Source organism: Poecilia mexicana, unplaced genomic scaffold (assembly GCF_051168715.1).
Source record: "Poecilia mexicana isolate PSO_F unplaced genomic scaffold, ASM5116871v1 scaffold_5, whole genome shotgun sequence".
Lineage (NCBI taxonomy): Eukaryota > Metazoa > Chordata > Actinopteri > Cyprinodontiformes > Poeciliidae > Poecilia > Poecilia mexicana.
In genome coordinates, this window is record NW_028263374.1 from 19,481,989 (window position 1) to 19,507,433 (window position 25,445).

Below are 25,445 nucleotides of genomic sequence, written 5' to 3' on the forward strand. Positions count from 1 at the left end.
AACAGGCCGGTTCCGATCTAATCAGTTTGATCATGCAGCAGCCGGATTCTTCACAATGACTATTGTTTGGAGATGTAGTCTCTCAGCTTATTGCATGCAGGTAAAATACGCTTCTAAAGAATTACCTTCTAACTAACTATGCCTCATTTATTTTGCGCTAACTAAATATCTAAGTGCACACCTAAATGTTGCCCCATGCGTGGGTTCAAGGGCGATTCTTCAATCAATATGCAAGTGACGTGCAGCCAGATGATTCTGGTTAAAAAGAGGGACTGCGCCTTTAAGAGAGGCGGAGCCTGCGAGTCTCTATGGTGTGGAGCTTATAAAACATTTCTCAATACAACACTGGAGGGATCTAGAACTGTCACAGTGTAGTCGGAGCGCCGCCAACTTGCAGGCGTCCTGTTCTTAATGCATCAGAAATCTGAAGACTTTACAAATTCAAGCTAAAACCCGAGAAAAGCAGCGGATCGTTATTTATAAGGACAAAAGGACTGTTTGTGGGCCAGTCAGCGAGGGAGACCAGAGGAGTTATTTAGGTGAGTCCATAAAGTGATATTTAATTGTTTTTTTTTTTTTGCTGAGGGCACATTTGATGCTACTTCAGATCACACTTCTTTTATTACTATTGTTTACTTTATTTGTTCTTTTCTGTCTATTTTTTAAAACGTATATTTTTAATAAAATAAATAATCTAATCCAAATTGGAGTTTCTGATTACAGTGCTGACAGACAAGCTATCTAGAAATTATAAGCAGATTCATAATCGTGTACAACAATAAAAAAAAAGAGTGAATAATCACATCAGTGTCGCTTAAATTGCGCGTTTAATTCAGGGGCTGCAACATCAATCCCTGATATGTATCCCACCTACACATGAAAAGGAAATCATTCATTGTGTATCTTCACTGTGCTTGCCAAATATCTGTCCTCTGTGTTGTGGCGTGAGTCACCTGGCTGCTACAGGGCTTTTAACCATTATTATCTCAATCCGGTAAGGTGAGGGGGTGTGCGCGCTGTTTGCTTGCAGCACAGGTAGAGCGGGTATGGTTGCTCGGAAACTGCTGCAGGGGTGTCATGAGCGGGGTGTGAACCGCTGCTTTCAAGGTCTGACTCCGACTTCTACGACCAGCTTTTAAAACCAAAGGGAAACAAACTAATGCACCACAGTGTCAATTTATTATTATTATTATTATTATTATTATTATTATTATTATTATTATTATTATTATTATTATTATTATTTATTACCCTTTTAAGCAAGAGTTTTGTCCAACTCTACAGCCATAGAAAAGGCCCACACTGTCTGGTCAGAAGGTCAGAATTAATTGACTGAAAGAATTTCTCTTGAGGAGAGGCGGTACATCATTTGTTTAATCCTGTTGCCTGTAAATGCGCCTGTGGTTAGCTGCCAGAATGGACTGTCTTTGCACCTGTTGCAAGAGGAAGCGCAAGCCTCAGGGGCTTCATTATCGAGGATCATGTTGCTTCCCGTCTCCGCCGAACCGAATCGGCAGCCCAGGACATGAGGAGGTGGGAGAAGAGGAGGGGGAGGGGGGGCAGACTGGGGCTCCTGCATGCCTTGTTGGGCAGTTTGGCTTGTCTCGACGGACGGCCCTCGTGCTTCCTGTTGTTTTAGAGCTTTGTTTCTCAGCAGCTGTCAGGTCAGCACATAAATACATGGCTCAGGAGACCAGAAGCCGTCACAGCAAGCCTGCAGCATAGGCAAACCTTGCAACTGCTTTGCACCCGAACGAGCACTTCCGGAAGGACAAGCCTTCAAAAATGCAGCAGTTGAATACAAACTTAGCAGAAAAATCTTTACAACTTGGAAGTATGCTAACGGAGCCATTAATGGTGCAAATTAAATCGTTTTTTGCTGCGCGTGTTTGTGAGCTGGGGTCAGGTGCATGGGCCAGGGTTTTTCTGGTTTTGTTTGAGTTTGGCCAATTTCAGTTTGTTTTACATTATTAGAACAAATACAAATAATTACATTTAATAAACTAAGAAATTAAATAAACTATATTTTTTCTCTATTTGACCTATTCACCATTGATCAGAGCTAATCAAATCAAACCTGACGATTCAGATCTCTAGTCGATTTAATGTTGCCTCTCTGTCCCTTCAACAAAGAGTCAACTTCCATATCTACTGTTTAAATTTTATGAAAGTTGGAGATATAAACTATTTAGAAGCACTTTAGACAGCTTGCATGTCAAAAAATCAGCGGGACCAACAGTTTGGTACAATTTCTACTGGTGAACATATTTATTTAGTGTTACAGAATTACAGTGTTATTAGCTGGCAATGCTAATATTAAGTAGCACAGCTACAATTGACAAATTTTACTGGTTCTCCAACTTGAGTCAACTTGCTCAAGTCATTTTCATATCTGAGTTTTAATGCACGACAGTTATTTTGCAGAATACACCATAACTATATAGGAACTATATCTGCTTCTCTTGTCCAGGCTGAGGTTGTGTGCTCATTGTAACTGTTAGGAAGGGACATAAACAAAAATTAGGACATTTTTTCATGGTTAAACCTTTAACCTATTTGCGATTCCTGTGGAAAATCCAACAATAATCCTCCTTAAAGTCAGAATTGCAACAATCCAATATGGCTGCCAGGCATAGAAAAAATCTTTACAAGTTGTAGGTGTAAACTATTTGTTTGGTTTTCTTGTGGTTATTATCCCATTAAGCAGGTGACACAATAGTTAAACTCTCTGTGTATTTATTAATACGCATGCAACCACATAAAATGAAGAGAAATGCAACATTATTGTCCTGCATCGTTGCTGGCAGGCAGTTCTAAAATGATTTAAACAAGAACCTACTCAAGCTCCAACATCCAAAGCAAATTTAAACTCAGCTTGGTTCTGATAGACCCAAATCAGATTCTGCTCAGGACCTCATACAACCTGAGAGTGTTTGTCTGGAGCAGAGCAGGTTCTGCTGTTCTTGTGAAAAATGAAAAAAGAAAAAAAAAAATCTAAATATGTCCTGATCTGGGATTTATCTGTGATGACTTGCCAGATTTTTACAACAAACCGTAAACTCTCTGCAGCAGTTTCCAAGCACAGCTCTGCTTGTGACACATGTAAATGCAAGTTCAGTGTCACACAAAAGCCAGATCAAATTTTGCTCCCAGCGCTGACGGCTGAACCCAGAAATATCAATACGCTGCGAGGTTTCCACCCCTCTGAATATTGTATTCATTGTTTACTCGGGCCTGACACATACTTGACGCGACACACACATTCAGGTCACTTGACATTCGGAGTTCTTGCAACATGCAGTCTATCTGCGGTAACAGGAGGAGCCCCTTATGGCTTCCGATTCAGGAGGAGCAGGATTGCGGCACTGGAGCGTGGCACAGTCGAGTTTTAAAATAAACTGGAACCATTGTGAGGTGCAGAAAAGAAAATTGAAAGTTGGCTCTGGCTCTCTGGCTTGTGTAGGCACCAATAATCTGTAAAACATACAGATCGAAAACTTAGTCTCTTTCGGAGTAAAACTACAGTACCTGAAATAAGTATTTCCATGTTTATTCTTTTTAAAACACAGAACAAGCGCCAGTTATTCAACAAAGAGGAGAATATTTCCTAGTGAAGAATCTTGTCAGTCATGAACTGCTTGACTTTTTGTGTTGGGGTTTCCTCTCCGTCCGTCAGTCTTCATTTCACCATCATCCTCCTCATCCCTGCCTTTTGTGTGTGTTTTTCAGACAGAGGAGAGAAGCAGGGGCAGCCGGCCGGGTGATCTGAGTGTTTCCTCGCTTTGATGCGATCCAACTGTGCCTGGAGCATGTCCACAGTGGGCCTGACTGCCCAGGAGATCTCTCTTCCCACAGAAAACCCCTTCCTCCGGGGCAGCTACTGTCACAGCATGGCTGGATCCAAATCGTCCTGTAGCTGCCACCAGGAACCCATACACAAGTAAGTGTTTGGGTCTCGATATTCATCAGGGCTTAGGCACGTGTGACATGTTGAGCAGAAGCAGTTCAGGCTCGTCTTGGAAGTGTTGTAAACAAACAAACAAAAAAAGATGCTTGTGTGATTTGACGTTCTGAAATTCTAAAATATATTGTTTTCATTTACAGTTACCTTACGATGGAAAGCCACATAGAATCGAGCTACCGAGCTCAGCAGAAAGCGCCGCCCCAAAGCCACGAGAGTAAGTGTGTGTTGTATTATGTTTCACTTTTATTTTGTTTTAAAGATGGAGTTGTAAGCTATCTTAAGCCTTGTTTCACTGATTGTTGTGTTGTGGTTTTCATCAACAGAGCCGAAATACAGTCCCAAGTCTCAGAGTTTTGCTCAGAAGAAATGCCTACCCTCCCATCTGTCCCTGTCCCACGCCATGGAACCATCCAGCCCGAGTCCTGCGGATGACATGCAGAGGCTTTCTGTCAACGAGAACAGTCCACCTCTAACGCCAGTCAGAGTTTCCAAGCCCCTGCCACCCATCCCACCACAAACGGACATCTCCACTGAGCAGGCTGTGGATCATGAGGTGGAATCCTTCACCAACACAGATGAAAGCTGCCGCCTCGTGTCCAACGATGACCAGTATTCCAAATCGTCTCCTTTTCGATATGGACTCTCCCACAGAAGGAGCTTAAGAATTGTTGGGGAGATAAACCATGCTTATTACGACGGCCCTCTGGGGCCACACACCCAGCAGCACTCCCAACCCCAACCCCTGCACCATAACCATCACGCATATCATCAGCAGGAAGCGCGACAACAGCATGAACAGCAGCGACAGGAACCACCAGAGCATGCGGCCTGTCCGCGACCGCAGGACAAAGCTCAAAGGAAGCTACGGCGTTGGCACTCTGGCCCTGCGGGCTCTTTACACAAACCTCCATCTCTGCGCCTCTGTCCAAAACGTTACACCAATGGTTCAGACAAACCAGAGGTGCCACCCCCAATCCCTCCTCGCATGATCAAGACCACAGAATCGCGCCGCTGGTCAGCAGAGGTCTCCCCCGGGGCTTACAGCGACGATGATAAACCACCCAAGTTGCCCCCAAGGGACCATTTTCCCAGAAGCATCTCCCGCACCCCAAGTCCAAAGAGCCTCCCCACATATCAAAACGGAGTCATGCCCCCAACTCAGAGTTTTGCACCGGACCCCAAGTACGTTAGCTGTCGGTGTTTTCATAGACAGAACAGCGAGGGCTCTACATGCACCGTTCCTATCATCCTGAAAGGCGACAGCAACACACATTACTACATTCTGCCTCAGCGGTCTTCGTTTGCAGATTCGTCCTGTGACTGCCACACCAAGAGGAAAGTAGATCTAGTTTAGTTTGAGATGTTCTAGTGGAAGGAGAAGGACTGTACATGAGCAAAACAAAAAAACAACAACTAAACAAACAAAAAAAAACTCGACAAAATAGTGAAACCAGACGCTAACAACAGTCAAACTGCTGCTTTTTACAGTTTTTATTTTCTTAATACCCCCTCGTATTTTTAACTCGCAGGGTATGTGTGCACTGTATACAGTTACTGGTAATGTTGAACAGCTATCACAACTAAGATACTTTGTCAGACTAAGGATTGTGATCAACATTCAACTTTGTAGAGATTATTTTTGATATGATTTTATTTCATGACATTCATTACTGTACTGTTTTATTTTTTCTTTTGTTTTAGTTGTTATTGACGATATGGTACAATCAACAGGGGCAAGCGGGCCTTGCACCCGATGTGCTCAGTGTTTTGTGTCTGGAATGGTAGGGATGTTTTTTTATGTAATGCACATGGGGCTTTCTGTGATGCTGCTTTTGTATCTTACAAGGGACAAAAGGTCAGTAAATGTAAACCATGTAACACTTAATATATGAAGTCTAAACCCCATCCCAGTGAACTTTTTAATGAAATGAAGGATCCTAGATATCAGTGTGATGTTTTATCCCAACATTGACGTGATGTAGTTCAAGTTCTACTCGTTCTGTATTTCCCCCCCACATGGCACGTTGTTTCTGGTAGCTACGCTTGTTTCCAAAGGAATCTTTGGTGCAGCTTATATGGAGAAGTTGTCTGTTGATGAGAGTATTTGTGTTTGTGCATGTGATTCACAATCGTTTAGTGGTGGACTTTCTGCAATATGTAGAGAATTGTCAACACAACCTGTTACTACTGTGTGCCGCTTCTTTTTTTTTTTTTTATGCACACATTCATTTATTTCCAGTCTGTGTCCAGGTCTGTCCAGGTTGCACAGTAGTTGTGTTCATGCATCCGTACTGAAGTTTCCTCAAACTGTTAGAGGAAGCAATAGTTATTTTTGTTTGTGCTCAAAAGTTGGACTTTCCGAGATCTCAGTCAGAAAGGGAACAGAAATGCCTCAAACCAATATCCAATATGGCTGTCGGACATGTAACACATAGTGGAAAGTGTGGTTATAAGCTATTTGTTAGCACTTCTGAGAGTGTGTGTTGTATTAAACCACTGGCATACATACTTATTTTTATGAACATGTTCATTTTAGAGTTTGCTTAAAAAGGAAAGGAATATATTATTATTAGTTGCATTGTTCAATCCCACAAGCTTTTCCGACCTTTTGAATCCGCTCAACACGTCATTCACTAAATCTGACTTCCAAGTCAAACTGAGCTCAGCATTACGTTTGGTCACATTCTGAAAAAAAAGTATTACGACATTTTTCAACTCATTCAATATTTCCTTTAAATTGCCCAAAACGGTTTTGAAATATTAAAGATTAGACCCCAAGCTCAATATGTGACCTGACTTTTGACCTAATATTCATAAATAGATTTGAAATCAGGCAGATCTGCGATACGGGATGTCAGTCCAACCAGTTAATACAGCGACGGTGCAGGATTCAGCCTCCCGCCTGCCTGACACCGACTTTCCTGTTCTGCACACGCATTCCTTGCTTTACGTGATTGCAGTGGGTGTGGCTTGAAAAGACTTTGGCTGCTGGCAGCCAGGAAGAACGTATGAGTTTTATTGTTGTAGATTATTCACCAAGCACCCGGATGTTGTGAAAATTGTAGCACATGTATTGAAGTAACCCCTTCGGTATCAAACACGGTGTTCAGTTTTTGGGAAACATAACCTTTGAGGTCAGTCGTTCATTAAAGTCTACTCCCTCTATGTCCTCCTCTTCCTCACCACCCACAATGTTGCTTTTTGACCTAAATGTTTGAAATGTTTACATCACACACTATTTAATCTTAAGGTATTCGTATGTCTTATGAGAAATAATGAAACTAAATGAAGACTAGTATATCAAGAAATAACTTCTCTGCTGTGGTTGAAGCAAAATGCACTGGGAGAGTTCAGTATGCTTTGTACAGTATTTAACGATTCCATTTGTTATTATGAATAGCTGAGACTTTTAGAAGAAAGCCAAAATAAAATGACTTATTTATGAGCTTGCTTCAGTCTTGTTTCTTGCATCTGTCAGCGTGAACTCGGTAGTTCCTTTCAGCTGTTTGGCCTGTTTTATCACCCACACGCCCTCATGCTGTGCCTTATTGTGACTGGCCTCCATCCAGAGAAAGAAGAGCGACAGGTGTAAAATTTTCCTCTTCCTGGTTAAAAAGCAATTTCCTCCTTGCATGACTGCTCTCCTGTTCCCCGTCAACCAACTTTGCACACAAAGGTTTTTTTTAAATCATTTTTTAAAATACACTTTAACAGTAATAATTACTTTTTACTCTTCTGTTGAGTCCAGGTGGTGAACAAGTGGAGCAAAGTCAAATATCCCCTAAATAAACTGCAGACCAACTGCTGTTAAATTATACTCACTTAAACCTTTCAGACACGGACAACAATTTGTGATTCTCTAGATTAGGTGTTTTTTTAGTCATTTATTTTTGCAACAAAGGGTGGCAGCTCAATCTACTCAGGCCACGTACAAACCTTTTCACTTGGTTCACTCAGGCAAGCTTGAGCACTGACAAAGGCAACCAAAGAAAGGGAGATTGCTTGTTTTAAACATCTTCTGAACTGGAAATGAACAAGCGAGGTTTGTGACAAGCATTTGAATTCACAAAATGGCATCATTTATAGTAAGAAGGAAGAATTTTTTTTTTTTGTCTGCTTTATTTTTTTGTAGATATTTTTAAAACTTCGCCCACGGGATATTTTTAAGAGTAAATCATTTGGCATGTCAATCTATTTCTGTCCTCTTTCTGTTTCCTTATTTTGTGCTCCAAAATTGGTCACGACTTCCTGTCCCTCCTTACTAAGCTGTTTTCAGAGTAATTAACTTCCTGTGAGTGAATTTACTTCAAGCTTAAGACTTTTATTCTGACCTCAAAGTTCTCACTAATTGTTTGACTTGTGGAGCTTGTTCTTTGGATGAAAACTATTATGATGATCCCAGTTACAGATTCAGCTATTGTTGCACTCCCTCTGCTGGCTGTCTTGAGCAAGACATGCCTGCGTTAAAAAGAAGGAGTTGAATCTAATAATTTTAAAGATTTAGAATTAATTAATTTCATTTATTCAATTCAAAATGTAAAAGACATTTTTTTTTAACAAAGATGAATTTATTTCCAGTGTTTATTATAATTTGGATTCTTATGGCTTACAGCATGCCAACCCTTATTCTGCTCATCCCAGGTAAGACACTCCTGACATTGTCTCTAGTTCAGGAGTGGCTTAACTTGAGGATTACAACAGTGGCGGGATATGTTTGTATGTGGTATCCATTTTTTATGTGCACCACACTGTTTTCTTCCACACAACTTTACATGAATATGTTTGGATTCAGTTCTTCGTTACTAACATATTTAATAAGGACCATTTGGATATGATATTTCAGATTTTTTTTAGTCATTCTGATTTTTTTCAAAAAACCAACTTAGGGTTTCTTCGTATCTCTAAGTCGTCTGGATTCAAACCCTGGCCTGGATGTTCTCTCTGAATGTTCCCCCAGTACTCTCATAATCCAAAAAAAAAAGAAAAAAAAAGGGTAATAGGTTATTTGGCCATACTAAAACAGCCAATAAATCAGAGTGTGCATGTAAATCAGTGTGTGTCTCAACAGGTAACCTGTCCAGGGTTTAATCTGCTTTTTGTCCAAAGATGTGACTCTAACTGACCCTACAAAGCTACGTGGGTATGGACAGTAGATGGATGGAGTAGCTAAAAGCCATTAAAATATACTGAAATTAAGACTAAAGGTATTTATGATAAATGTATAGTACAAGTTTCACTTTTCAAACTGAGTTGTTTAAAATAAAAAGAAGCTTTTTGCATACATTTGAAAATTAGCAATAGTACTTATAAATGAAATACATACAGAAACAATGCTTTTCTAGCATTTCCCCCAACTTAGTTGGGGAATTTTATAATAATCCAGGAAAATTACATAAAAAAAAAGAAAGAACAAAAAGCTAATTGATGAGAAATAATGATCTATAGGGAATTGAAATGTAGGTGAAATAACCACATATATATTAAATATTATTCCCACAACAAAAAGAATAAAGTAGAGTCTATTTACACTCTTGTAGATAACATCTAACCTGAACCATGTGCATAACTCAGAAATCCAGATGAATACCTCTTATTGTTTGCTTGTATCTTTCTTATCATTTGCTGTGGGAGGGAGACAGAGTGTTGAATATTTAACCCAACATGAAGTGCTGGTGGTTAAAATTTATTCAAGTCAGGGCGCCATATGAAAAAAGACATATAAACTGAAGGTAAATAAACTAGTCAATATGTTTCCAGTGTGTGAACACTAGATGGAGACAAAGCTCATTTAGTGTTTTCATAAACCAGAACTCTCTAGTCAAGCTTAAATGGGTCTTAGATAAAGTTCAGCTCAGTTTAGTTCAGTTTATTTATTTATTTTTTTTTAAAGGACAATAGATGATTTGGAAAATTTGCATGCAAAAACGTGAGATTATGGTCCAGGGGGTTAATTTCCATCCCTAGTTCCACTGACAGGTTGGTGTTAAAAGACAAATAATAAAAAACAAGAGAAAACAAATGAGTCTGTAAAAAAGAAAACAAACAATGCAATTCACCCCCTCAAAAACAAAAACTTAACACTGAGGCAGAGAGTTACTAGCTAAATGACAAAATAGTTTTTTCTGAAATCAGGAAGCAGAAACGTTTTTAGTTCAGATTTACAAGAGCTCAGACTGATTGTTGCTTCGAACTTAGAGTGCTTTCAAATCACTGGTTTACATTAAATCCTATTAAAAATTAAATAAATGTCGTCAGTTACTCTCCCTCTTAATGTCTCCCTGTACTCAGTAAAATACATTTCTGCCATCTAGTGACAGGAGACAGTTATATTTTAACATTCTCAAAAGTACAAATCGTCTTCTGACCAGAGCGTTTCTAAACACAGCGGACCCCCACCACTCGTGGTTCAGTACTTACAAATTATCCCATGGACATGATTTCAAATTATTTGCAGAAAATCCACCCATTCATTAATAGGTTTTGTAAATATTCCACAAGAAAATTCCACTTGGGAAGTTTGTATTTATATTTAAAATATAAATACAAATACATCAACCCCAGATCTTAAAATAGTAAAAATACATGTTCAGCGAAAGAAGCAGGTCTTTCCTTTAAGACCTTTTCCAAAAGAAGAGGACACATTTATACTGGATAGGTTATAGGAGAAATGCTATTAATAAATTTCTCTGGATGGCGGGAACCTTCACCTCCGGTGCTACTAAGCCAGAGATATATTTGAACAGATTATGTCCCTTAGCATTGAGCAGGGTCTATTGGATTAAATCTGCCTCTAATTATCTAAATCATCATTTAAAAACTGTTCATTCATTTACTTTCACTACAGCAAAAGTGATCTCAGATCACCTGTCAAGCTCTAAAATCTGCCATATCTTAAAGACCCAGCAGCTCCACAACCTTCAATTTGAGCATTGGACTCACAGACTGCAGGCTTACCTCTGGATTAGAGATTATCTGAAAGAAGAATGGGAACAGAGGATTTACTTATCAGGCTCCTCTCTTGTTGAACCGACTGCCAGCAACGGGTTCAGGAAGCGGACACGCTCTCTAGTTCTGGAACTGAGGTTTGCTGCGGTGAACTCAAACTATTCATCTAGTTATGAACTGTGGCAGCTGATGTCACTGACAGTAGCTGCTCACAGCTTCATGCTTATAGCATGTATTCATCCCTCAATGCATTCTGGTTTTGCTGGAGGTTAAAAGAAACCAAGGAACAATTTAAAGCAAATTATTTAAAATAGAAGACTAAACAAACGGTGAGGATCACGTGGATTATACATGTAGGCTTAAAATAACATTTGGACTGAAGAGAGAGTTCTCCTTAATTTTTCCACACACTTTGCACAGAGCACCAGGCCTAGAGTATGATACTGTTGTGCCCAAAGGGTGGGCTGGGGGCCATTAGTGGCCCTAGAGGTGATTTTGTGTGCCCCTAGTCCACAATAAAAAAATGGCAACAACTTTTTTATTTCCAGCTCAAGGATGATACGGCAAATTAAAAAAAAAAAAGTAATTCAAAAAAGGCTTAAAATACATTTTTAAGGTATTAAAATATGGAAAGTACAATACAAGGTACACCAGAGGCGACAATAAGAACCAAACAAAGAAGTGATGAGCTAACCAAGACTAAACGTTCAATAAAAGATGGAAAAGTAATGAAGAGTAAAAAGATGATTGAAGGAAACACACCTGTGTATGATGATGATGATGATGATGATGATGATGATGAGGCTACTATAAATTACAAAAATATATCAAAAATCTTATTTCTGAAAAGTCATAAAACAAAAATCACAAATAGGAAGAATAAAAGTAAATTCACAAATAACAAATCAAAAAATAATCCAAATAGAATAAAAATATACATAGCTCAAAATAAAAATGAAAAATTACAGATACTTTAAATATAAGTGACAGATTATTTAACATAAAACTAAAGGTATAAATTAGGATTTAATAATCTAAACTTGGAATACATTATATTAATTAAATAAAACATCTTAGTGTTTGTTCAAAAACATCAATAGTCTTTTTTGCTCTTTGGTCTGTGGAAACACTGATCCAGAAAAGAGGAACAAGGAAACACAACGGGTGTTTTTGTTCTTAATTATGGTAAATATAATTACAATACTTCATGAAGGTACACCAGTATTATAAATACTGATATATCTAGACTACTGTTAATATCAATTTTAAAAATAATATCCCAAAAATATCAATCAAAGTTACTTGATAAACCTCAGTTTCTCTTAAATATTTTCTAAAAATCCATTGGCTTGTAGGTACCTTGAAATCCAAAGTTACGATTCCCTAGAAACAAAAGCATGATATAATTATTTTATTTTTAATTTTGTAGTAAGGATAATTTAAGATAGATTTATCAATATGACAGAAAACAACACAGCAGCAGCAGCTACCTCTTTCAGAGAAATCAAATAAATCCTCTTCAAAAGATAGAGCTGAGTCAGATACACTGTTTCTTTTCCTAAAAATATTTAAATGATTAACAAACATTAATTTAGAAGTTGCCAGTTATATTGGTTGATTATTGACAACCAATAACCCACCTGATGACAACAGTGGTGATTATGATAATCAAAAGCAGGAGTGCCGGGGCCAGAGATCCAAACTGTGCTCCATAGAAACCAGGACCTCTGCAGAAAATCTCACATCTTGGACCATCGTGCCGCTCTAAACTGTTCTGATAGCACCTGGGTTGAAAAATACATGAGAGCAGCAATGATAGCACGACAGAAAAATAAAGTCGATCCTCCTGGGTTTCTGCTTCGCCATTGGCGTCCTCCAAGGTTGCTGTTCCATCAGAATCATCCTCAGATTCTTTTGGTGTTCCTTAGTTGTTTCCATTTAATTCTGCCTTGTTTTCCACATCTGTTCTTCATGGTGATTCTAATTATGTTTATTTCTTGTTTCTAGTTATTTTCCTTTGTTCTACTTTAATTAGGTTCCTTTAGTCTCCTTACTCCTTTGTGTTTGTATTTTGGTTGTTTCCCCTTGTATATTCTTCCCCCTTTCCTTTGCCACTTTCTCTATCCCTTCATAGTCTGCTTCCACTCCCCCCACTCACACCTGCTCATCAGCCCAGGTCCTGCACAGTGGTGCACTTGGTAGCCCTGTTGCCTTGCAGCAAGAAGGTCCTGGCTTCAATTCCCAGCCCCGGGTCTTTTTGTATGGAGTTTACATGTTCTCCCAATGCATGTGTTGGTTCTCTCCGGGTACTCCGGCTTCCTCCCAAAGTTCAAAAGCATGACTGTTAGGTTAATTCATTTCTGTAAACCCGGTATAGATGTGTGCATGCATGGTTGTTTTGTCCTGTCTGTCTCTGTGTTGCTGGTGACCTATCCAGGGTGTACCCCGCCTCTTGCTAGAGATAGGCACCAGCACCTCTCCTGACCCCACTATGGACAGTGGTGTAAGAAAATGGCTCGATAGATCATCCCAGGTCTTTTGACAAGCTCATAACCTTTCCAGTATTTAAGAACCTCATTGTTAGTCACTAGTTGCCGGTTCATCTCGTCACTTTTCTCATTTCTCCCTGGTTTCCTTGTGATCTTCCCGTGTCTCCAGTTTGTCTTTGTTTTGCTTTTTTTTTGTTCCCTGGATTTTTGTTCATTTTTGTAAGTTTGATTATTTGTTTTTTCATTAAATATTCTTAAATTAACTAAGTCTCTCACCTGGTGCACTTGTGTCCATTTAAATAATACATATCATAAATTTATGTCATCAAACAACCAAAAATAAGTTATGTGGAAATTCTAGTAATTTAAAGACCATCCATCCATCCATCCATCCATCCATCCATCCATCCATCCATCCATCCATCCATCCATCCATCCATCCATCCATCCATCCATCCATCCATCCATCCATCCATCCATCCATCCATCCATCCATCCATCCATCCATCCATCCATCCATCCATCCATCCATCCATCCATTTTCTGTACACCTGTAACATTTACGATGTGTTTACAGTTAATAGGACCAGTGCTAGGTTCGGCTACGGGAATAGGGAGAAGTGTAAGGGCATTAATGACCACAGACCAGAAAATAAGTTTAAACTGCCGGCTTATTATTTGTTGAAAAGAAAATAAACAACAATATCACAAACAACTGAGATACAATGACACAAAATTCAATACAAAATAGTTTCCCCTGTTTCTTTCAGAATAATTTATTTAATTCTTTTTTTTTTATTTAAACCATTTACGGCTATGGTTAATAAGACTTACGATTAAAAACCAGGATCACGCAAGATGAAATTCACTTCCTCCATCGTTGAATGGAATATTATTCTTATCTTTGGGACATTTGGTCTCTGCTTAATGTTTGTACGTGGACCATTCACTTTCTCCAATTATTAACAGAACGTGACAATCATTTTACTTCCAGTATTAGTTTTTTTTACATTCTCTGTTAATTCTGGTACTTTCATGAGTTTTCATGGAAACTAAAACTAAATACTGGTTAGGCTGTGAGGCTGCTAGAAGTAACAGAAAATTAAAAAGTACAACACACACACATAGCTGTGGCTTTGTCTGTAGTAATCAATCATGACAGTAATTGATTCAAACTTTTAATATCTATAGTTTGCATGAGTTTTCTTTTTAAAAGCAAATTTGGAACAACACAGCTACTGAGAGAGAAAGGAGAAAGTAAGTAAATGGTCAACACTATAGGTATATTTTAGGTATTTTGCTTTCACTGCAACTGTTTCAGAAAGTTTGCTAAAATTAAGACGTATGCTGTCAAACCTGAATGACAATAAAAAAAGTACAACTTCACAGTGATTCAAATGTAATCTGTTTAAATGAGCAATGATAAAAGGAAATCACACTCACCTCCTTTTTGAGCAAATATTGCAGTGCCAGCAACAGGCATAATGAGAGTTAGTCAGAGCAACCAACAAGATGGAAATATTCCTCCTCTTGTTCCGTGATTCCAGGTAAAGCCACTTTTTCATTTCTCTCTGAATTCGGATCAAGAGAAACCACTAAAACACCTGAAGACACTTGATATCACTCAGCTTCACAGTAGATGTACAGAAAACTGGATTTGAAGGCGACAATTCCCTAATTCCTTTAAACCTGCTTAGTTTGAATCTGTGGTGCGACTGAAAGCCAATAAAACATTTGACCCAAGTATTAGATCTCTTCTGTTTTATTAGTGATGGTAGCTGGTGAATATAGTTTGTTATTGATCTGGTTCCCACCCTGAGCAAACTCTTTCTGTATTATATCACTGCAGAGGTTTTCCGGGTAGTTCTCCCACTCACTCACACCCTGGACTTGATTGAAAAGGTGTGAAAAGTGTGAGGACAAGTACATTATTATCCCATTATTTGTCTCGGAGATAATTGTTTTTACAATGTCATTGTCAGACATTATCTCAAGTTTAAAAAGAAATATATGTAAAAGTGCATTTTCAGTAAATTGGACAAAGTTGGCATGTGATCAAAAAGGCAAATGGAAATTTCCCTCCGACTTAATTCCTTACAGATTTGTGATCGTATGAAACAATCACTGATTTATTTTTGTATATACATATTTTGTTTTACAATGTCAGTAATCTATTCTTGTTCAAAAAAGCAAACTACCAATAACTACACAATAAATACAATTCATTATGAAATCTTTCCCTTCCTTCAGATGTTTAAATGACATACTGGTTTTGTCATGTCTAAATAAATCTAAAATGGAAGTTCATTGAAGTCTACTCCCTTAGTTTTGCTCATCAATGCATTTAAATTGTTGTTGGTTTTAAACACTAAATGGTTGATTAGGTAAAGTGAAGATTGGATAAAAAGTTTCCCCCCAGGTCAATATTTCCTAAGCTGTTGTTAAAACAGACATTATACTTTTACCGAAATTTTATCACAAGTAAAAACAGCTTAAAAACTCACGTGATACAAATATAATGTTTTAAAGTTAATCTCTGGAATGCATAGATTAAGTAAACTTTTTAGTGTAGATGTATTCCCACATCAAAATACATGACAAAAATTGAGTTCTGGCCATTTCAACCCTTCACATTTTCATTTTTTACGCTGTCAGGAGTTTCGTCCTCATCTTCTTCAGGCCTGAAACTCCCAGCCACAACAAAATGTTTCCACACTAACTACGAATTAATTCAAATCTTCCAGGGAAAGTACTGCAGTAGTTTCTACAGCTAAAGATTAAGAGTATTTTTACTATGTTCTACTCATCGTCCTCTGTAAGGACATGTTGTTACCTGAGCCAAATAAATAACATTAAACAGCAAGAGATCACTGAGAAGTTACAACACATCAGAGTTTAAACTCTGTCACATCAGAACCAAAATAAAGAGAAAAACCTTGGGATCCAATCTTTTTAATTCAATTTTTTGAATATTTTACAACCCCTTAACTCCACCATTTATGAAAATACTTGACTACACCAAAATTTATGTCATGTAGCAGATGGACTAAGGAAATTGGTACAAAACGAAACATATATAAAATATCTGTTGATGTATTTTGGTCCCAAACTGAAAGCTTGGGTCACACTCTTCTCTCACCTATACAATATTAAGTGTTATGTCAGTTTTTATTTGGTTCCCCGTGTGTTTTTTCACCCTCTTGTTCCCTTTTAGAAGTACATCAGTAAGCATAATTTTCAGAATCTTTATATATTTACTCTTTCTTCCATCTGAATTTATGTTTCACCTCTTTCACTATTTACAGATCAGTCTTTGTGACTATAGATTTTCATTGGTAACAAGGAGAAAATATTCTTGGACCTAAAAAAATAACACTTTTTCTTTGAGTGTAAATTTAATCTCTGCATTCCTTACACTCTGATAATATACACTGTGAACATTTACTTGTGTATGATAAGTAATAAATAATCTTTTCTACTTCATTCTTCCATTCTGGGTCCCTTATTAGTATGCATGTGTGTACATCTATACATGTGGAAGTTTTTTTTTATATACCCCTGCTGCTCCTGGCACCTAGACTTATTTGCGACCATGTAGTTATATATTCTGTTACACATTCACTCTTGGGGGGATTATGCTCATTTTCTCACTCTCAATTTCAGCTGTAACTTGGGGGCAGATAGGTCCAATCCCATTTACATGCAAATGTTGAGGTTCTTTGCTTGCTGGATTTTTCTAAAGGGGGATCCTTCCTATAGAACAGTGTTTCCCAAACCTGGTCCTCAAGGCACACTGACCTGCATGTTTTAGATGTTCCCGTGCTTCAACACACCTCATTCAGCTGATTCCAGTTCAGCAAACACCTCCTAATTGAAATCACCTGTGCTGAAGCAAGGAGACACCTAAAACTGTCCTCAAGGCAGTGTGCCTTGAGGACCAGGGTTGGGAAACACTGCTATAGAATTTGACTAGAATGTCTCCAGAAACTTCCACTTTGATTTTAATATCCACTTTGATAACAGGTAACAGCTCAAGATTTCAGAGTTGTCACCAGGACCGTGTACCAATGGGTCCAGCTGATAGGAGCCCCCTTAGATAACATAAAAAAGAATGGATGGATGAAAAGCTACAAGATGCAAGATGAAAGAATTGGGGGGTTTTGCGATGCTGCACCATCATGGACATTTTGACAATTGAGTTCTGGCCATTTCAACCCTTCACACTTTCATCCTTTTCAAAGTATTGCAGTAGTTTCTACAACTAAAGATTAAAAGTAATTGTCTATGTTCTAGTCATAGTTCTCTGTAAGGACGTGTTGCTGAATGAGCCCAATAAATAACACTGAACAGCAAAAGTTCACTGTGGAGTTACAGTGCTTTCATCACAGTCTATAATCTATCATATCCGTCAGCTGGTCCAAACAAGGATCAGAAACAAAGGGAAAAAGTGTGGGATCCAAACTTTTTAACTCAATTGTTTGAGTATTTTACAACCATTTCACTCCACCATTTATGAAAATACTTGACTACACCAAAACTAATGTCATATAGCAGATGGACTAAGGGAATGGGTACAAAACGAAAGGAGGATGGGATGAAATGGTTTCTTTAGTACAAATTGTAACCCAAGATAGGGTTACAGTTTGGAAAAGAGGCCAAGTGACACAACCAAACCTAAAAAAAAAAATCAACGGAGCGTAGAGAGCAACATTCCTGCATATCTGTATGTACGAGTCACTAAATAGAGAGGAACCTCAACTTGTATTTTGGCCTTTGAGGGACTTCATAGATAAAAAGAAACACATTATTTGTAATGTTCTGTAACCTCTGTGTGCCGCTGCCCGTCTTGGCCAGGATTCTCTTGGAAAAGAGATTTTTATCTAGGTGGGATTGAAATTAAATTTAAAAAATGTTATTGTGTAAACAGGATGAGATCACAGCAGCCAGTATTTGTATCTTCATCCTTGTAGTTTATGTCTTTGCAATCTGTGCAGGGTCAATTTCTACTAACTTGGATATTATTTCACAGTTGTTCTTAGATACTGACAGCTGGTCTTGGTTTGAAACCTTTAAGTTGAATTTGTGTAAAAATTATAACCAAAGCAGGTATATAATAAAATAGATTTTAAAATATTGAAACAAAGCTTTACCTTATGATGCAAACATTTTCTTTCTCTCAAATATATAGATTTTATTTATTGACTTTTGCAATTGTTTTCTGTTTTTTTAATTTCAATACAGAAACAAGAGGGAAATTTTCATGACTTTTATTGAAATAACATTTTACTCAACATATTACAGTTATTTAATTCAGCGTCTGCTCCATAAATAGGTTATTGAACATAATGATCTCAGTCAGTGTAATAAATTATACCAATAGCAACAAAAAGAAAGGAGCTGTGACAAGGTGAAGATGGTCTTTGACTGACGTCTGAAGAGGTTTTGGTAAAGTCATCCACGCCTCTCTTTGCTTTTTAGAAAATCATTGCTAAAATGTCGCAACAGGAAGCCTCGCTTTCTCTCTAAGCTGTGTCATTATTGACTGTAATAATGTTTAACAATGACTATTATTCAACACTATTAAAGCTATAACTCAATTATGGAGACTCAAACGGACTTTTGTCACACATGTTCTAAAGGCAGTCATGAAATCATGAATGTACTGAGATTCCTAAACCTGGCAGTCGGCCATTAACTCCCAATTATGCCAGTTTATCAGCAGCTTCTTCTCTTATGACGAACTGGTTCCTGGTAAAGCGTTGGGTTAATTTTAGTTGGTTGAACAGTTAGTTTCAAGGAGGGTTTATAAAGTTTAACTAAAGGCAACCTTTAAAAAACTCCTCATAAATTTATGAATTATAAACCAAAACACATTTTGCCACCATTGAAGAATGTAAGACTCTCTAAACCTGTTTTTATTCCTAATTTTAGCTTTCAATCACTACCATTTTCTCATAACTATAACTTCTTCTTATGAAAGCAAAGGATGAAAGCAAGGCTCACCAAAAGCAAAACACAAAACACAACCTCACTGATGGCATTTAAGTCTTACTGTACTGTTAAACTCCAGATGTTTCTTTGTTTAACCAGGAACTGATTTTGCTTTTCTCTAGTGGTTATTTAGATAAGATGTTTTAATGCAACATTGTTTAATGTCTTATCCCTGCTCACATAAATATAGATAACTATCTGGAGGCCCTACTTCTTCACTCTACTTCTTCAGCTAAAATCTTCAGCGTTGCAATGACGAGACATTACTTTATTCAGAGAATACCAAAGAACTAAAATAGGAAACACTCAGTTCTTATTTGAATTAGCTCTACAAGCTATGAATGCATGCAGAGTTAATTTTTTTTTAAATGTTTCCAAGTTTTGGCTTTGTTCTTAATTTTTAAATAAATACATTATAATGAATTAGGTTTCTGCTCAGGAGGCGGCAGAATTTACCTTCTACCCGTTTATTTAGTCTTTGCCAGAAGCAATTTAAGTTAAACCTTTTATGTAAACATTTAAAGTTCATAGCAGGTGAATCAACATTTTACTGTGACTGTAAACTGACTTCAGCAGCCACTTCTGTCAGTGATCGCAATCTAGTTTTAGTGTTGTCTCAACTCTCAGAAAAATAGTGAAGGGTGGAGTTTTTATTCTTAAAAAGATTCAGTGATTCTTAAAATGACTTGTGTGTTTGCCATAAACTCCATCTACAAACACAAACTTTGACATGGCTCCAATGTATAAACCAAAAAGACATAGTATGAGACAAAGGGGTTTAGAGTGAATTTCAAAAGGGGGAAAAAAGTTTTTAGTAAAAACATGCATAGCCTTGCAGTTATCACACATTTTTTTAATAGTAAAAAAAAGAACCAAAAGACACCGCCTTTGTGAATCCACAATCAACTGTTGATTTTTTTTCCCAACATTTTGATTGGTTGACACTTTTGAAGAAGTTTGTTCTTCAAGACGTTAGATCAGTTGCTTTGAGCAGTCCACCAAGAAAGAGAAAACGTGTATTTCTAAGTTTTCTTTCAAAGTAACAGCAGCTTCCCTTTGATCCGATCACACGTCGGCCTGTATCTGCTCCTCCTGCTGAGGGTCCTCTGTCCCTGCAGCAGTTTCTGCCAGCTTGGCCTGAGCTCTTCGACGCTCTGCCTCTGTTACCGTCATGGGATGGAGGGGGAAAAACCCAGACAACCCTGTGGACGTGAGAAAGAAAACACGTTTTTTAAACTTCAGAAGCAGATACAGCCCGGCTCATTCACAGTGCCTTGCAAAAATATTAATGCTACTAAACTTTCTATGGATTTACTCATGTTCCAGGTACAAACCGCAAAGTATTTTAGGGGTGCTTCATGAATTAGACCAACCTCAAAGAAGTGAAAGTAGGGAAATTGTACATTGCTTTACTTTATTTTTATTTTACAAATAAAAATGACTCAAGTATGGAGTACATTTGTATTTGGCAATAACACCAAGAAACCCTAATCCACTGGTTCATGTCCGTCAATATGAATTAACATTTAACACGTCAAAAAGTGTGACATGAGGAGGAATAAAAAAGACTTAAATTTGCATAACCAGCCAAAGTATTAAAAGTATGATTTATAGTCATGAAAATAAAGCATTTAGTTTCATCCATATCTGCGCTGATAGTTTCTTGAACTTTGTTTCTCCCTTGACCTTCAACAAACCTTTGAATCAAAGCACATTATCAAGGTGCTTCAGGTAATGTCGAATGCACATAAATATTTGAGAGGTAAATATGAAAAGAAATAAAAAAAAACTCAAAAAGAAGAAAATAAAGTAAAGAACTTCACAGCAGTTTGCAAGATGCAAGTGCTGCTAAAAAGTTAGGTAAGGAGTTATTCAAAAATTCCTCATGAATTAACTGAACAAAATTGTGTAATCCTGTCACAGGCTACAATTCGTGTCAAAGAAAGTGAGCACACACCTAGAAGTTTGGCCACCGGTTTGGTCAGGTGCGCACCGCAGCCGATCCAGTACTTGATCCGGTCGAAGTTGAAACCAACAAGCTTCTCGTTGTAGATGTTAGGAAGCGGGTCGAAGCTGCCCAGCTGCTCGATGTATTTACCATCTCTTGACCTCTTGTTGTGAGCCGCCACGATGCGATAGAAGGGTCGGTTGGCTTGTTTGTGGCCTGCGAGGGCGAGCCGGATGACGACGTAGCCGTTGTGGTATTTCTTCAAAAGGTGGGACGCTGCATGAGGACATCAGGACAAAAAGGACCATCAGAGGAAAACATGCTGCTGCTTCTTCTTCTTCTGAAATGAACTCATCACATCAGTGAGATATGGCAAACTTCCACTGATAAAAAATAACTTTCATCCAAACAGATTAGAGTTTAGATTCTATTTAAAATCATTTTTTTGTAGAAAATGTATTTGGATCAGTGTAAATTAAATAATGCACATCTTTTTTTTTTCTTTGTTGCCAACAGCTACAACTTTTGATACTAATTTCTATGCATATTTGCTGATTAACTACTTCAAAGGTAACAGATGAGAAATAAAAGGATAAAATCAACCGTTTCTCTTCAACACGTGCAAAAAATGACAAATATCCTCCAACAAGATGATGAAAACAGAAAATTTGCTGCTTTTTCTGTCTTACTGAATGTTAGTTTCTTGTCTTAATTATGAATTCCCAGAGTTATTTTAGAAATTTATTTGATAAGGAGATTACCAACTGACTGATCAAAGCTGTAAGATGTTACTGATTTTATGTGAAATTATGTAAATATGACAGGTGCTTGACGAAAAACTAGCACATGTCAAAATAAAGACTTGGTTTATAGCTTTTGCACAGTACCTTCGTAACTTTCTTCTATATTCAAAAAGGAAATTTAATTTTATACTCACATAAATGCACCATGATGAAACACCCTGCAGACACGCTTAAACGGACATAAATGTTGAGATAACTATATTAGTATGTAGTTTCCTCGGCTTAAACTGAAAGAAAACTGTGCAAATGTCATTGAAAATCGCAAAACTGCGGTCCAGTTGATGCTAAGCTAGTTTGAAGTGTAAGATAAAGAAATGAGAAACTTCTCAGGACGGAGAATGACCCACAGATGATAGTCACTGTCTTTTCCTTTCGATGTTTCGCTCTACTGTTGATCGACCTGCAAATATTACCTAAATGTTTTCTGCCTAACAAGAGAGTGTGACATTTGTCAGGGCGCAGCCATGTTTAACCGGATGTTACGCAGCAGCGTCGTTGTTCCCTATTCTTGACGCCAGATGGCGCCATGGGACCATTGACCACTGAAAGCTTCAATTTTGTAGATTGATGTAGAAATTCAAGATTTTGTAACGTCGCTACTCATTAATCGAGCTGAAAAATCCAACTTCACGTTTCTCTGTGATATTCATGAGTTTTTTTTTTATCTTAGTTAAAGAAAAAAAACTAAATAAATATATATTTAGAAGAAGGAGAATGATGAATTTTGGAAGTGGAAATTCTAATAGTTGAAACAAGAATTAATAAAATAGGAAATGTTTTTTATAATAACAAAAACCTACTACAATATTATTCAAATTTTTACATTACAATATTGGCCAAACATTTGATGATTTCCCCAGGAATGGGTAAATTGAAAGTTATTTGTTGCAAACACAATCTTCTAAGCTTTGGGCTATTGTAAAATTTGGTTACATAGTTTTTGCTAATTTTGCAAAAGATTAATGCTAAATTTATATATATAGCAATTAATTTTTAGGCAATCGATAATATTGTAGACTGGTTTTCAATTCATTTCGGATTATGTATGCACCAGTCTATAACAGAACAACTTTATCTAAAAAAAAATAGTTTTTCTATCTTTTGCTTGATAATCTGAATCAATCAAATTTGTCCCATTTGTATACCAAAAGATGCATTTTATAAACAAGGATGATTTCAGTTAGTAATCAAGTTAAAACTTTGCGATCAAAATCATTTCCCTTTTGTGTTGAAGTAGTTTAGTTTGTGGGATAAAAAAAAAGAATATTTACTTAATTTATCTGTGTTTTATTTGCAGTGCAGTGTCCTCAAAGTACAAAATCAAACTGATGACAAACTTCTACAATCTGTAAAAACATATACTTATAGGTAGAAGACTGAATATGTATGAACTCTATAGCTTTTAGCTATATCCTATCACAAATAATGTGATATACATGTTTTATTAATGTCAAAATGATCAATAATGTTATTGTTGCTTTTTAAAACTTTATTTAAAGACATTGAGGTTTTTTCAGTTTAAGAATAATGACTGTTTAATTTAAATTGTATATATAATAACAATAGCGTCTAACGAGCATATGTATAAGAGTCTGTAATTGAGCAGTACGTTGAGTTTGAAATGCCGACTCCTGGAGAGATGAGAGCAAAGTTACCTGAGTCTGCTCATTAATTCAGGAGCCTTTGTTTGTGCCTCATGTTGTCCGAGAGCACAGATTTCTTCTTTTTTTTTTTTTTCCTTTTAGTCCGCTGAGAGCCCAACCACCCCGCCACCACTCCCAGTCTCGGAACATGGTGATTTCACACTCCTGTTGTGTAAAGCTTGTTTTCCAGTGTGTGTGACAAACACATGGTTTTCTGTGAGGAGAGGTCACACAAAAGAGATGGGCCCTTGTTTGTAATTCTGAAAATATCCTCATGTCCCAGAGTGACTCTTTGTGCACGAGGCCAGAAATGAGTTCTGAATCGTTTCAAGCAGACAAAAGGAACAATGCCGCTTCGTGCTTTTAATGTACTTATTTGATGAGGACAAACAAGAAGGTAAATTTAACTTTGAGCGGTAGAAATTAGGAGTGAATGAGGACGAAACTGCATGAAACGTCATTTGTTCAAGGTATTCAGGAAGGTTAGAAGATGTTGGGGAATTTATTAAATATAAGATGAAGAGGAAATGAGAACATGACTTTTTGTTTTTTACATCCTTTTAGAACTGAACTAGAGGTCTACGTCAATGTTTTCCAACCCTGGTTCTTGAGCAGGGGTGGACTGGTATATGGGACTACTGGGCATTTTCTTGGTGGGCTGATGAGTTAGTGGGTAGGTGGTTTCGCCCGTGGAAAACCTGTTGTTTTGCAGCACCATTATTCCTCAAACTGCACCTTCACATTTGATCTCTTCACCTCTCCTCCACTTGAGTCAGTAAGATCTCCTCAGAGCAAATTCATCCTTAACCTGTCGGCTGGCCTACTTGGTCTTTCTGATGCTGTTTGTTCACCAATAATTTCTGGATAAATCTGGCCAGCTAGAGATTTTCTTTTGTTGTCATCTAAGCTGGAAATCGAACCTTCAAGATGAGAGTTATGTATATGTGGTACTATACAGTTTTGTCCAGTACCAGATTATATCAAGGTGAATATTTCATTTCAAATGAGGAAATAGCCACTTATTAATATTATTGACATTTTGTTTGTAGGTGGCTTTATCATCGCATTGATAAAGCGGGATGACATCTGTGATGACATCTGAGGACATTCTTGATCTTGATTTGTCTCAAAATGAAAAGAAGTTTAACACCAATTCACAGAACAGCCAGATTTATATTGAGATTAAATTACACAACCATATGCATGATGTAACCCACTTCTTCTTTTATGATTTTATTTGCATGTCACCATTTCTCAACAAAAGAAATCTTTTGTTGAGAAAGATTTCTCAACAAAAGATTCATCTAACCCAACTACTCAATTTAATGTTATCAGCGTATAAACAACTCAGTCAGATTAACAAGGTGGTACAATGGTGCTTGCAAAAAAATTGTGGTCAATCCAAGTCAGTCAGGACATTCCACTTTTTGTTTTACTGAAATCCCAAAAGGTTGTGGAAGAACAGGGCGACTGGAGGGGGACGATTCGCGTTTAACAGGAAGAAAAATCCAGCAGAACCAAAGTCTGGATCTGCTTTGAGCAGCTGTGATCTCAAGGAACAGGAAAGAGATACAAACACTGACACACTGACAACCACAAATCCAGTAAACCTTTTAACAAGAATTTGTACAAACAAGGATGTACATCTTTGATTTAATCTAA

At 37.4% G+C, this 25,445-nt stretch overlaps 2 protein-coding genes across 2 annotated transcripts; one reads left to right on the forward strand and one right to left on the reverse strand.

Annotated features, from left to right (window-relative positions):
- Positions 1–296: 296 nt before the first annotated feature.
- On the forward strand, positions 297–7,409 carry errfi1a (ERBB receptor feedback inhibitor 1a). The gene is made up of 4 exons (XM_015014165.2): positions 297–539; positions 3,730–3,940; positions 4,105–4,178; positions 4,288–7,409. Exons 2-4 carry the CDS (start codon positions 3,786–3,788, stop codon positions 5,316–5,318), a joined length of 1,260 nt encoding a protein of 419 aa, XP_014869651.2. The 5' UTR covers positions 297–539; positions 3,730–3,785; the 3' UTR covers positions 5,319–7,409.
- Positions 7,410–18,649: 11,240 nt separating this feature from the next.
- mrps16 (mitochondrial ribosomal protein S16) lies at positions 18,650–22,627 on the reverse strand. The gene is made up of 4 exons (XM_015014166.2): positions 22,488–22,627; positions 22,275–22,309; positions 21,347–21,613; positions 18,650–20,591 (listed from the first exon to the last, which is right to left on the reverse strand). The coding sequence occupies exons 2-4, from the start codon at positions 22,285–22,287 to the stop codon at positions 20,455–20,457; spliced, it is 417 nt and encodes a 138-aa protein (XP_014869652.2). The 5' UTR covers positions 22,288–22,309; positions 22,488–22,627; the 3' UTR covers positions 18,650–20,454.
- Positions 22,628–25,445: the final 2,818 nt, after the last annotated feature.